The 14,347-nt window shown below is 38.5% G+C and overlaps 1 protein-coding gene across 4 annotated transcripts in view; it reads right to left on the reverse strand.

Moving 5' to 3' along the window:
• BAZ1A (bromodomain adjacent to zinc finger domain 1A) overlaps positions 1 to 14,347 on the reverse strand; it is a 762,668-nt gene that overhangs the window by 187,720 nt on the left and 560,601 nt on the right. For all 4 annotated transcript variants that reach the window (XM_053697759.1, XM_053697757.1, XM_053697758.1 and 1 more), the window contains exon 19: positions 4,094 to 4,254. In XM_053697759.1, the coding sequence (XP_053553734.1) occupies positions 4,094 to 4,254 (161 nt within the window). The remainder of the gene's footprint in view (positions 1 to 4,093; positions 4,255 to 14,347) is intronic.

Consider the following 14,347-nt stretch of genomic DNA (forward strand, 5'->3'; position numbering starts at 1 on the left):
TTAAGATGGTACTTCTGCCAAAAGTCTTGTATATATTACAAACCTTACCCTTACCACATACTCTCATATACATAAGAAAAATACAGAAAATAATGAACAGCTTTATATGGAAAGGGAAACCACCAAGAGTAGCCAAAATCTCACTATATGCTAATAAAGACTCGGGAGGATTAGGAGTACCTAATATCTTATTATATAAACAAGCTATATCCCTACAAAGAATCTTAGAATGGAGTAGAAATAATAGTAGTGACTATAAACACTGGATACAATTAGAACATGACATCTCAGGGGTACCCCAACTAGGAGGCATGTGCTGGTTACCTACAGCTTTAGCTAAATCACAGAACACTTTCACAGCCACTGTAGGATCGACTATATCAGATTGGATATACACCCGGGATAGATATAAGGGACTCTCCAGTGCACATTCACCTTTGACACCAATTCTAGCTAACCCGGAGTTTCCAGAAGGCCAAAAGTATAACACTGAGGGTGACAATAGTCTAAAGGGTCACATTCCAGTCATAACATTACTCAAAAAGGAGAAATTGTTGCCTATTGAAGACCTACAAGAATTGGGTGGGCGGTTTTTTAGTCAGTGGATGAGGTACCATCAGACACGCCACTACATCATGACACATAGGAACAGAACAATGCTGACAAGGCCCCTAACATTATTTGAACAGATGTGCTTATCTAGCTCTCCACCAAAAGGGATTATCTCCTCTATGTATAAATTGTTGCTTACAGCTACAAAGCCCAACCCTCATAATTTTGTGAAAAGCTGGGAAAGAGATCTACTTGGACCTCAAGATCCTAAGATATGGGAAAATATATTTAGGACCATAGCCCACTCAGCACACACTACGGCAGCTCTAGAAACAAATTACAAAGTATTGTTTCGCTGGTATCTAACTCCAAATAGAATGAAGCATCTCTTTCCCTTAGCCAATGAAAAATGTTGGAGATGCAGGGAAGAAATAGGCACTATGGGCCACATTTGGTGGTCATGTCCTACAATAAACACATATTGGGGAAAGATAATAGATGAAATAAATTTGGCCTTAACATGCGATGCTGTCATCTCACCCCAAATCTGTCTATTCAATATATTAAGCAATATTAAATGTAAAATAAGAAGGAACCTTGGCCATATTATGCTTAATTCGGCTAAGCAGCTCATAGCAGCCGCATGGCGAACTGACAAGATCCCTACAATAGATGAGTGGAGGGAAAAGGTGAAGGGAGCCCTATTGCTAGAAAGATATTATTTTTTTAAAACAAACCAATTGGCATCATACTATGACATGTGGTTTTACTGGGAGTCTTATTCTGGAGCTATCAAACAACTTTAAACACATATAGATCACAAATTCTTTTAATTACCTGATTAGCTAATTCCGAATATTAGATAGATGATTACAAGACAAGGTGCTCTTTTTGCAGGAAGTAGTTTCGTGTTTTTTTTTTGTTATATTTATGTTATTATACTCACTTGGTAATACTAATACCAACGCTGTGACCATGACTAAATCAAACCCCAGAATCGTATCAGAGTAGTAATTCTAATTGTGTGATTGGACTTAGAACACAACAGCTGTAATACTGAAATGATTTGATGACTTTGAGTTTGATTCTTCTATGATTGTCATGTCAAGAAACCTGTAATCGCAGCGTTGATGTTGCACTCTTTGATTTTGTATTGGTTGTATTCATAAAAATTTTCAATAAAAAGATTAATAAAGAAAAAAAAAAAAAAAAAATCAGAAAATGAGACTCACAAGAAAGAGCAGATAATTCAGAAACTCATCTAGCAGAAGAAATATCCAAAAGAAACAACACTTTCCAAGAAAGTAACTTAATATCCAGAGAATGCATAGGCTCAAACGGAGGAGCCTGTAAAGCTCTCAAAACCAAATTAAGACTCCAAGGAGGAGAGATTGACTTAATGACAGGCTTGATACGAACCAAAGCCTGTACAAAACAACGAATGTCAGGAAGATTAGCAATTTTTTTGTGAAAAAAAAAAACAGAAAGCGCAGAGATTTGTCCTTTCAAGGAACTAGCAGACAAACCCTTATCCAAACCATCCTGAAGAAACTGTAAAATTCTAGGAATTCGAAAAGAATGCCAAGAGAACTTATGAGAGGAACAACGTGAAATGCAAGTCTTCCAAACTCGGTAATAAATCCTTCTAGACACAGATTTACGAGCCTGCAACATAGTATTGATCACTGAGAAACCTCTATGACTAAGCACTAAGCGTTCAATCTCCATACCTTCAAATTTAATGATTTGAGATCCTGATGGAAAAATGGACCTTGAGATAGAAGGTTTGACCTTAACGAAAATGGCCAAGGTTGGCGACTGGACATCCGAACAAGATCCGCATACCAAAACCTGTGTGGCCATGCTGGAGCCACCAGCAGTACAAACGAACGTTCCATTATGATTTTGGAAATCACTCTTGGAAGAAGAACTAGAGGCGGAAAGATATAAGCAGGTTGATAATTCCAAGGAAGTGACAACACATCCACTGCTTCCGCCTGAGGATACCTGGATATGGACAGATACCTGGGAAGTTTCCTGTTTAGATGAGAAGCTATCAGATCTATTTCTGGAAGCCCCCATATCTGAACAATCTGAAGAAACACATCTGGATGAAGAGACCATTCTCCCGGATGTAAAGTCTGGCGACTGAGATAATCTGCTTCCCAAGTGTCTATACCTGGGATATGAACCGCAGAGATTAGACAAGATCTGGATTACGCCCATGCAAGTATCCGAGATACTTCTTTCATAGCCTGAGGGCTGTGAGTCCCACCTTGATGATTGACATACGGTACGGTCGTGACATTGTCTGTCGAAAACAAATAAACGATTCTCTCTTCAGAAGAGGCCAGAACTGAAGAGCTCTGAAAATCACACGGAGTTCCAAAATACTGATTGGTAATCTCGCCTCTTGAGATTTCCAAACACCCTGCGCTGTCAGAGATCCCCAGACAGCTCCCCAACCTGAAAGACTCGCATCTGTTGAAATCACAGTCCAGGTTGGACGAAGAAAAGAGGCTCTTTGAACTAAACGCTGGTGATTTAACCACCACGTCAGAGAGTGTTGAACATTGGGATTTAAGGATATTAATTGTGATATCTTTGTATAATCCCGGCACCATTGATTCAGCATGCAAAGCTGAAGAGGTGTCATGTGAAAACGAGCAAAGGGGATCGTGTCCGATGCTGCAGTCATGAGACCTAAAACTTCCATGCACATAGCTACTGAAGGGAATGATTGAGACTCAAGGTTCCGACAAACTGAAACCAATAGACGTCTTTTGTCTGTTAAAGACAAAGTCATGGGTACTGAATCTATCTGGAAACCTAAAAAGGTTACCCTTGTCTGAGGAATCAAGGAACTTTTTGGTAAATTGATCCTCCAACCATGTTCTTGAAGAAACAACACAAGTTGATTTGTGTGAGATTCTGCAGAATGTAAAGACTGAGCAAGTACTAAGGTATCGTCCAAATAAGGAAACACCGCAATACCCCGCTCTCTAATTACAGAGAGAAGGGCACCGAGAACCTTTGAAAAGATCCTTGGAGCTGTTGCTAGGCCAAAAGGAAGAGCAACAAATTGGTAATGCTTGTCTAGAAAAGAGAATCTCAGGAACTGATAGTGATCTGGATGAATTGGAATATGAAGTTAAGCATCCTGTAAATCTATTGTGGACATATGATGCCCTTGCAGAACAAAAGGCAGAATAGTCCTTATAGTCACCATCTTGAATGTTGGTATGTGTGTGTATATATATATATATATATATATATATATATATACATATATATATATATATATATATATACATATATACACACACACACACACACACACCAGTGTCCTAATCCAGGTACTATTTGGGTGCACCATCCATCTGATTTTTCAATGTTTTTTCCACAAATTATCATTAAATAAAATGCTAGATGTTGTGCAGACAATGTTTTCAATATTAGAATGTATTACACTGCCCCCCCTACCCAGGTACTTTATAACACCACCTGGCTGGCTACATTTTCTATAGAGAACACTGAATACCTTGATTGCTCCAAGAGTACCCTGGTATATTCGTTCTTCAATGTCCAGAAGGAGGTCACAAAGTCTGAGTTCTAATTGCTTTTCTGCAGAGGCCTTTACAGGATCAGGAGAAATCTGTGACTTTCCCCTTACAGGCTTCACATCCTGTGGTGGAACATCATCTGCAGAGCAAGAAACATACATAAGAAGAACTTTCAATAACAAAGAAGCCTTTGCAAACTGGATAGAGATAATATATATTTATTACATTTAGGGATGATCATTACTAACTCATTTGAAAAAATGACATGAAAAGTTGAAAAACATAATTTATGTAAGAACTTACCTGATTTCTTTCATATTGGCAAGAGTCCATGAGCTAGTGATGTATGGGATATACATTCCTACCAGGAGGGGCAAAGTTTCCCAAACCTCAAAATGCCTATAAATACACCCCCCACAACACCCACAATTCAGTTTAACGAATAGCCAAGAAGTGGGGTGATAAGAAATGAGCGAAAGCATCAAAAAGGAATTGGAATAATTGTGCTTTATACAAAAAAATCATAACCACCACAAAAAGGGTGGGCCTCATGGACTCTTGCCAATATGAAAGAAATGAATTTATCAGGTAAGTTCTCACATAAATTAGGTTTTCTTTCATGTAATTGGCAAGAGTCCATGAGCTAGTGACGTATGGGATAGCAAATACCCAAGATGTGGAACTCCACGCAAGAGTCAATAGAGAGGGAGGGATAAAAATAAAGACAGCCAATTCCGCTGAAAAAAGAATCCACAACCCAAATCAAAAAGTTTTAATCTTATAATGAAAAAAAATGAAATTATAAGCAGAAGAATCAAACTGAAACAGCTGCCTGAAGAACTTTTCTACCAAAAACTGCTTCTGAAGAAGAAAAGACATCAAAATGGTAGAATTTAGTAAAAGTATGCAAAGAAGACGAAGTTGCTGCTTTGCAAATCTGATCAACAGAAGCTTCATTCTTAAAAGCCCAGGAAGTAGAAACTGACCTAGTAGAATGAGTCGTAATCCTCTGAGGCGGGGATTTACCCGACTCCACATAAGCATGATGAATCAAAAGTTTTAACCAAGAAGCCAAAGAAATAGCAGAAGCTTTCTGACCTTTCTTAGGACCAGAAAAGATAACAAATAGACTAGAAGTCTTTCTGAAATCTTTAGTAGCTTCAACATAATATTTCAAAGCTCTTTCCACATCCAAAGAATGCAAAGATATTTCCAAAGAATTCTTAGGATTGGGACACAACGAAGGGACAACAATTTCTCTACTAATGTTGTTGGAATTCACAACCTTAGGTAAAAATTTAAATGAAGTCCGCAGAACCGCCTTATCCTGATGAAAAATTAGAAAAGGAGACTCACAAGAGCAGATAATTCAGAAACTCTTCTAGCAGAAGAGATAGCCAAAAGAAACAATACTCTCCAAGAAAGTAACTTAATATCCAGAGAATGCATAGGCTCAAACGGAGGAGCCTGTAAAGCTCTCAAAACCAAATTAAGACTCCAAGGAGGAGAGACTGACTTAATGACAGGCTTGATACGAACCAAAGCCTGTACAAAACAACGAATGTCAGGAAGATTAGCAATTTTTTTGTGAAACAGAACAGAAAGCGCAGAGATTTGTCCTTTCAAGGAACTAGCAGACAAACCCTTATCCAAACCATCCTGAAGAAACTGTAAAATTCTAGGAATTCGAAAAGAATGCCAAGAGAACTTATGAGAGGAACAACATGAAATGTAAGTCTTCCAAACTTGGTAATAAATCTTTCTAGACACAGATTTACGAGCCTGCAACATAGTATTGATCACTGAGTCAGATAAACCTCTATGACTAAGCACTAAGCGTTCAATCTCCATACCTTCAAATTTAATGATTTGAGATCCTGATGGAAAAACGGACCTTGAGATAGAAGGTCTGACCTTAATGGAAGTGGCCAAGGTTGGCGACTGGACAACCGAACAAGATCCGCAAACCAAAACCTGTGTGGCCATGCTGGAGCCACCAGCAGTACAAACGAATGTTCCATTATGATTTTGGAAATCACTCTTGGAAGAAGAACTAGAGGCGGAAAGATATAACCAGGTTGATAATTCCAAGGAAGTGACAACGCATCCACTGCTTCCGCCTGAGGATCCCTGGATATGGACAGATACCTGGGAAGTTTCCTGTTTAGATGAGAAGCCATCAGATCTATTTCTGGAAGCCCCCAAATCTGAACAATCTGAAGAAACACATCTGGGTTAAGAGACCATTCTCCCGGATGTAAAGTCTGGCGACTGAGATAATCCGCTTCCCAATTGTCTATACCTGGGATATGAACCGCAGAGATTAGACAGGAGCTGGATTCCGCCCATGCAAGTATCCGAGATACTTCTTTCATGGCCTGAGGACTGTGAGTGCCACCTTGATGATTGACATACGCCACGGTCGTGACATTGTCTGTCTGAAAACAAATAAACGATTCTCTCTTCAGAAGAGGCCAGAACTGAAGAGCTCTGAAAATCGCACGGAGTTCCAAAATATTGATTGGTAATCTCGCCTCTTGAGATTTCCAAACCCCATGCGCTGTCAGAGATCCCCAGACAGCTCCCCAACCTGAAAGACTCGCATCTGATGAAATCACAGTCCAGGTTGGACGAAGAAGAGGCCCCTTGAACTAAACGCTGGTGATTTAACCACCACGTCAGAGAGTGTTGAACATTGGGATTTAAGGATATTAATTGTGATATCTTTGTATAATCCCGGCACCATTGATTCAGCATGCAAAGCTGAAGAGGTCTCATGTGAAAACGAGCCAAAGGGATCGCGTCCGATGCTGCAGTCATGAGACCTAAAACTTCCATGCATATAGCTACTGAAGGGAATGATTGAGACTGAAGGTTCCGACAAACTGAAACCAATTTCAGACGTCTTTTGTCTGTTAGAGACAAAGTCATGGATACTGAATCTATTTGGAATCCTAAAAAGGTTACCATTGTCTGAGGAATCAAGGAACTTTTTGGTAAATTGATCCTCCAACCATATTCTTGAAGAAACAACACAACTTGATTCGTGTGAGATTCTGCAGAATGTAAAGACTGAGCAAGTACCAAGATATCGTCCAAATAAGGAAACACCGCAATACCCCGCTCTCTAATTACAGGGAGAAGGGCACCGAGAACCTTTGAGAAGATCCTTGGAGCTGTTGCTAGGCCAAAAGGAAGAGCAACAAATTGGTAATGCTTGTCTAGAAAAGAGAATCTCAGGAACTAATAGTGAACTGGATGAATTGGAATATGAAGATAAGCATCCTGTAAATCTATTGTGGACATATAATGCCCTTGCAGAACAAAAGGCAGAATAGTCCTTATAGTCACCATCTTGAATGTTGGTATTCTTACATAACGATTCAAAATTTTTAGATCCAGAACTAGTCTGAAAGAATTCTCTTTCTTTGGTACAATGAACAGATTTGAATAAAACCCCAGACCCCGTTTCCAGATATGGAACTGGCACAATTACCCCAGAAGACTCCAGGTCTGAAACACACTTCAGGAAAGCCTGAGCCTTTACTGGGTTCACTGGAATGCGCGTGAGAAAGAACCTTCTCACAGGCGGTCTTACCTTGAAACCTATTCTGTACCCTTGAGAAACAATGTTCTGAATCCAATGATTTTGGACTGAATTGATCCAAACTGTGCTGGAATGAGGGCCGCACCTTCATGCGGACTTGGGGGGCTGGTTTTGATTTTCTAAAAGGCTTGGATTTAATCCAGACTGGAGAAGGCTTCCAATTGGAAGCCGCTCCTTTAGGGGAAGGGTCAGGCTTCTGTTCCTTATTCTGACGAAAGCCACAAAGCTCTTCTAGCTAAAATAGCTAAAGACATATACCTGACATCAATTCTAATGATATAAAAAATGGCACCACAAATGAAATTCTTAGCAGCCCTAAATTTACCCTTAGATTTTTTATCCTGAGGCAAAAAAGCTCCCTTCCCCCCATTGACAGTTGAAATTATAGAATCCAACTGAGAACCAAATTTATTACCTTGGAAAGAAAGAGATAGCAACATTAACTTAGAAGTCATATCTGCATTCCAAGAGTTAGCCCAATAAAGCTCTTCTAGCTAAAATAGAACATATACCTGACATCAATTCTAATTATATAAAAAATGGCATCACAAATGAAATTATAAGCATGTTGAAGAAGCTTAACAATGCTATACACATTATGATCTGGTACTTGTTGCACTAAAGCCTCCAACCAAAAAGTTAAAGCTGCAGCAACATCAGCCAAAGAAATAGCAGGCCTAAGAAGATTACCTGAACATAAATAAGCCTTCCTTAGAAAAGATTCAAGCTTCCTGTCTAAAGGATCTTTAAAAGAAGTACTATCAGCTGTAGGAATAGTAGTATGTTTAACAAGAGTAGAGATAGCCCCATCAACTTTGGGGATTTTCTCCCAAAAATCCAATCTATCAGCCGGCAAAGGGTACAGTCTCTTAAACCTTAAAGAAGGAGTAAATGAAGTACCCAAACTATTCCATTCTCTAGAAATTACATCTGAAATAGCATCAGGAACTGGAAAAACCTCTGGAATAACTACATGAGGTTTAAAAACCCGAATTTAAACGTTTACTGGTTTTAATATCAAGAGGACTAGACTCCTCCATATCTAATGCAATCAACACCTCTTTAAGTAAAGAACAAATAAACTCCATCTTAAATAAATATGAAGATTTGTCAGTGTCAATATCTGAGGCAGAATCTTCTGAACCAGATAGATCCTCATCAGAGATAGATAAATCAGAATGTTGGCGGTCATTTAAAAATGTATCTGATTTATGAGAAGTTTTAAAAGACCTTTTACGTTTATTAGAAGGGCCTTCTGAATAGAATTAGAAACAAATTCTCTTACATTAACAGGAATATCCTGAACATTAGATGTTGAAGGAACAACAACAGGTAATGGACTACTACTAATGGAAATATTATCTGCTTTTGAAAGTTTATCATGACAACTAACACAAACTACAGCCGGAGGAACAGTTACCACAAGTTTACAACAAATGCACTTAGCTTTGGTAGAACCGACATCAGGTAGCAGCTTTCCAGAAGTAGATTCTGATACAGGGTCAGATTGCGACATCTTGCAATATGTAATAGAAAAAAACAACATATAAAGCAAAATTATCAAATTCCATAAATGACAGTTTCAGGAATGGGAAAAAATGCAAACAGAACAAGCCTCTGGAAACCAGAAGCAAAAAGAAACAAAGACTTAAATAATGTCAAAAAACAAAACAAAAACGTCTGCAACAAACACGAGCGTCATAGATGACGCAACTACGTGAAAACACTCTGCGTCAACTACGACGCCGGAAATGACGTCATTAACGTCAAACGAAATTTTCGCGCCAAAAATGACGCAATAAATTCCAGCATTTTTTGCACCCGTGAGCCTAACAGCCCGTAATTTAGAAAGAAAAGTCAATTTGAAAAAATTTTCAGGTAAGGAAAATATTTATTCATATGCATTTCCCAAAAAATGAAATTGACAGTCTGTAAGAAGGAGATATGCTGATCAACCTGAATCATGGCAAATATAAGTATAAAACATATATTTAGAACTTTACATATAAAGTGCCAAACCATAGCTGAGAGTGTCATAAATAAAATAAGACATACTTACCAAAAGACACTCATCTACATATAGTAGATAGCCAAACCAGTACTGAAACGAGAATCAGCAGAGGTAATTGTATATAAGAGTATATTGTCTATCTGAAAAGGGAGGTAGGAGAAAAATCTCTACGACCGATAACAGAGAACCTATGAAATAGATCCCCGATAGGATGACCATAGCATTCAATAGGCAATACTCTCTTCACATTCCTCTGTCATTCACTGCACTCTGAGAAGAAAACCGGGCTTTAGCATGCTGCGAAGCGCATATCAACGTAGAAATCTAGCACAAACTTACTTAACCACCTCCATAGGAGGCAAAGTTTGTAAAAACTGAATTGTGGGTGTAGTAGGGGGTGTATTTATAGGCATTTTGAGGTTTGGGAAACTTTGCCCCTCCTGGTAGGAATGTATATCCCATACGTCACTAGCTCATGGACTCTTGACAATTACATGAAAGAAATTAAACTTTCACAATTTAAATAGAGCAAATCATTTTAAGGCAATTCTATTTTCAAAAGTACTTTGTTCTCTGTATCTTTTGCTGAAAACCATATCTACAGATGCTCAGCAGCAGGAATGCACTACTGGGAGCCAGCTGGTGATTGGTGGCTTCAAATGTCAGATAGTGTATGTGATTTTTTTTTTTTTTATTATATTTTTATTGAGGAATCATAAACCAAACAAAATGTTAAAAAAACACAAAGATCAGCATGGTTTACAATTGCAGAGGTTACAGTTGCATAAGTTTCCAGACAAAGGATAATAATACATTTGCAATCAAATAATAGCAGTACTATAGTATACTTTAATTTATGTTATAACCTTGGTCTAAAAAGATCTCTCTGTATCCATAGAAATATAGTTAATATCCTAATTTGTGGCCCGAGCTATGAAAACTCAGACCTCTTTTGGATCCTCATCTAAAGATATATTATAAGTGTTGTCAGGGCTTTATAAAGGAAAGAATAGAGCAGAAGAAGAGAAATAAAACAGAGGTTTGAGGTTGGACGTTGAATTAGTGTATGTAAATGTGGTCACCATACTTTAAAAGATGATTATAGTGAGGTAAGATTTCGGGTCTAGGTTTCCATGTTATGGGTATAGGAAATTTAATATAGTGATGCTTAAGTATTTAAATAGATAAGGAAAAAGTTTATCGGCTATGTCCCTCTGGACGCCATCTAATGGGTAAAGTATATATAGTTTTGCATATTGCTCTATATATTTTATGTTTGGAGGTGGAGCTATAAATCTATAACTATGTGACTTCTGTGTTATAACTAATCTTTAAGGAGATTCATGGTGGCCAGCAGTCTAAGTTATAGGGGTGTATCTGATAATGTTGCTGTCAGGGTAGTAACCACCTAGAGACTAGGGCAGTAATATATCCTCTGTGAAGGGCTTCTACAGACATATGTCCACCTCCGTAAAGATAAGAGATGTCCCCATCTGAAAAACTTTAACATCTCCTCCATCCAATCTCATCTGTTAATTTAGGCAGTCGATGTTTAGGCTGAATATAGAGTCTTTTTGGCATCTCTAAGGGCTGCAGTGTGTCCGCTCGCCATAAAGCTATATATTATTAGTAACCGCTGTGTCTCTGTGCTTGTGGACAAGACCCTTATGTGAGACATCATATGTAAGGGTATGATCTGTTCCAATACATTTAATCTCGGAAGCCATTTCTGACTGAGGGTCCCCATCGGAGCCTCTGAGGAACGCGGCACCTTCTTGAAATACATCTGTGGGCCGGAGCTTGCTTGGTATACTGGCGGGTGCTGAAGCATATAAGGCAGCTGGGACGAGCAATGATCTCTACCTATTAGTAGGCCGCCGCTTTAGGTCTATTTCCGATCCAAGTCCCTGATGTCATAAAAACAGCAAAAAGAGGTAATGATCCCAGATCTGTAGAGCTATCAATTATAAAGTTCTTACTTTTGCTGCTAGGCGTTAATAATCAGCGGATTATCATGGATTCTGTCAGAGCCTTCAGAGAATGCATCCTATCTAGGACGCTGCACGGACCCCCCACCCCTCTTAAAACAGATGCCAACCTCTTTATAACCAGGTACAAATAATATGGAACGCATATATTTCAAGGAAATTCACAAAAGAGTGAGCATATCTTGAGATATAAAGGGTCGTAACTTCTTAAGTTACCATGTTCTTTACTTGTTTAACCTAATTTATGAAATCCCAATACATACATATTGTAATGTATTATCTATCTAATTAAGAACATAAAGGCAACCTTCACCCTATTGATAAAATAGAGTTTATTAGACCTATAGATAACTCTTCATGAGACTGATTCCAATGAGAAATTATGGATTACAACTGGACCATACAGCTTTTATTACGAGACATAAGGACTTTAAGAACAAAAGACATGATACATTGTTTAAACAAATAAAACCTTTATAAATTTAAAACAACTAGTTCTACTGTTTATGTTACAATATTTGTATGACATTTTATACATGTATTCAGTCTTCATATATATGTATGTCAAAGAAAAACTTGTCACTAAAAAAAAAAAAAAAAAGGTACACATTCCTGTTAATGGCAAAGATTATATATATATGGCATTTGATTGGCTAAAGTTTACCATCACTTTAACAAAATTTCATTTTTTCCCTCTGCAGCTAATTTGCAATGCATTTTTCAGCTGCTGCAACATATTATAAAATTTTAAAAATAGCTTTTTGCTACAGATAATGCACACATTTTAAATTGAGCTGGTGCTTTAGTATAACTGCCTAATTTTAAAAAATAATTTAAAATTACCTGCAGAAAATTTTCCACTAAAGAAAAACTCTTTGCAGAAAGAAAAAAAAACAAAATTTATGCTTACCTGATAAATTAATTTCTCTTGTGGTGTATCCAGTCCACGGGTTCATCCATTACTTGTGGGATATTCTCCTTCCCAACAGGAAGCTGCAAGAGGACACCCACAGCAGAGCTGTCTATATAGCTCCTCCCCTAACTGCCACCCCCAGTCATTCGACCGAAGACAAGCAAGAAAAAAAGGAGAAACTATAGGGTGCAGTGGTGACTGTAGTTTAAAAATAAAAAACACCTGCCTTAAAATGACAGGGCAGGCCGTGGACTGGATACACCACAAGAGAAATAAGTTTATCAGGTAAGCATAAATTTTGTTTTCTCTTGTAAAGGTGTATCCAGTCCACGGGTTCATCCATTACTTGTGGGATACCAATACCAAAGCTTTAGGACACGAATGAAGGGAGGGACAAGGCAGGAACTTAAAACGGAAGGCACCACTGTCTGTAAGACCTTTCTCCCAAAAATAGCCTCTGAAGAAGCAAAAGTATCAAATTTATAAAATTTAGAAAAAGGTATGAAGCGAAGACCAAGTCGCCGCCTTACAAATCTGTTCAACAGAGGCCTCATGTTTAAAAGCCCATGTGGAAGCTACTGCTCTAGTAGAATGAGCTGTAATTCTTTCAGGAGGCTGCTGGCCAGCAATCTCATAAGCTAAGCGTATTATACTTCTTAGCCAAAAAGAAAGAAGTTGCCGAAGCCTTTTGGCCTCTCCTCTGTCCAGAGTAGACAACAAACAATGCAGATGTTTGACGAAAACCCTTCGTAGCTTGTAAATAAAACTTTAAAGCACGAACCACATAAAGATTGTGTAATAGACGTTCCTTCTTTGAAGAAGGATTAGGACATAGTGAAGGAACAACAATCTCCTGATTTATATTTTTATTAGATACCACCTTAGGAAGAAACCCAGGTTTGGTACGTACCACTACCTTATTTGCATGGAAAATCAGATAAGGGGAATCATATTGTAAAGCAGATAACTCCGAAACTCTTCGAGCCGAGGAGATAGCTACTAATAACAGAACTTTCCAAGATAAAAGCTAATATCTATGGAATGCAAAGGTTCAATCGGAACCCCTTGAAGAACTTAAATTTAAACGCCATGTCGGAGCAACAGGTTTAAACACAGGCTTGATCCTAACTAAAGCCTGACAAAACGCCTGAATGTCTGGAACCTCAACCAGACGTTTGTGCAAAAGAATAGACAGAGCAGAAATCTGTCCCTTTAAGGAACTAGCTGACAAACCCTTCTCCAATCCTTCTTGGAGAAAAGTTAATATCCTAGGAATCCTGAACTTACTCCATGAGTAACCCTTGGATTCACACCAATGAGGATATTTACACCATATCTTATGATAGATTTTCCTGGTGACAGGCTTTCGAGCCTGAATTAAGGTATCAATGACCGATTCGGAAAAACCACGCTTTGATAGAATCAAGCATTCAATCTCCAAGCAGTCAGACGAGGAGAAATTAGATTTGGTTATTTGAAGGGACCTTGAAGTAGAAGGTCCTGCCTTAGCGGCAGAGTCCATGGTGGAAAGGGGCTATCAAGATCACCAAAGCTCTCTCCTGCTTGATCTTGGCAATCAGACGAGGGAGCAGAGGAAACGGTGGAAACACATAAGCCAGGCTGAAGGACCAGGGCGCTGCTAGAGCATCTATCAGCACTGCCTTGGGATCCCTGGACCTGGACCCGTAACAAGGAAGCTTGACGTTCTGACGA

Source organism: Bombina bombina, chromosome 1, assembly GCF_027579735.1.
Source record: "Bombina bombina isolate aBomBom1 chromosome 1, aBomBom1.pri, whole genome shotgun sequence".
Classification (NCBI taxonomy): Eukaryota; Metazoa; Chordata; class Amphibia; order Anura; family Bombinatoridae; genus Bombina; species Bombina bombina.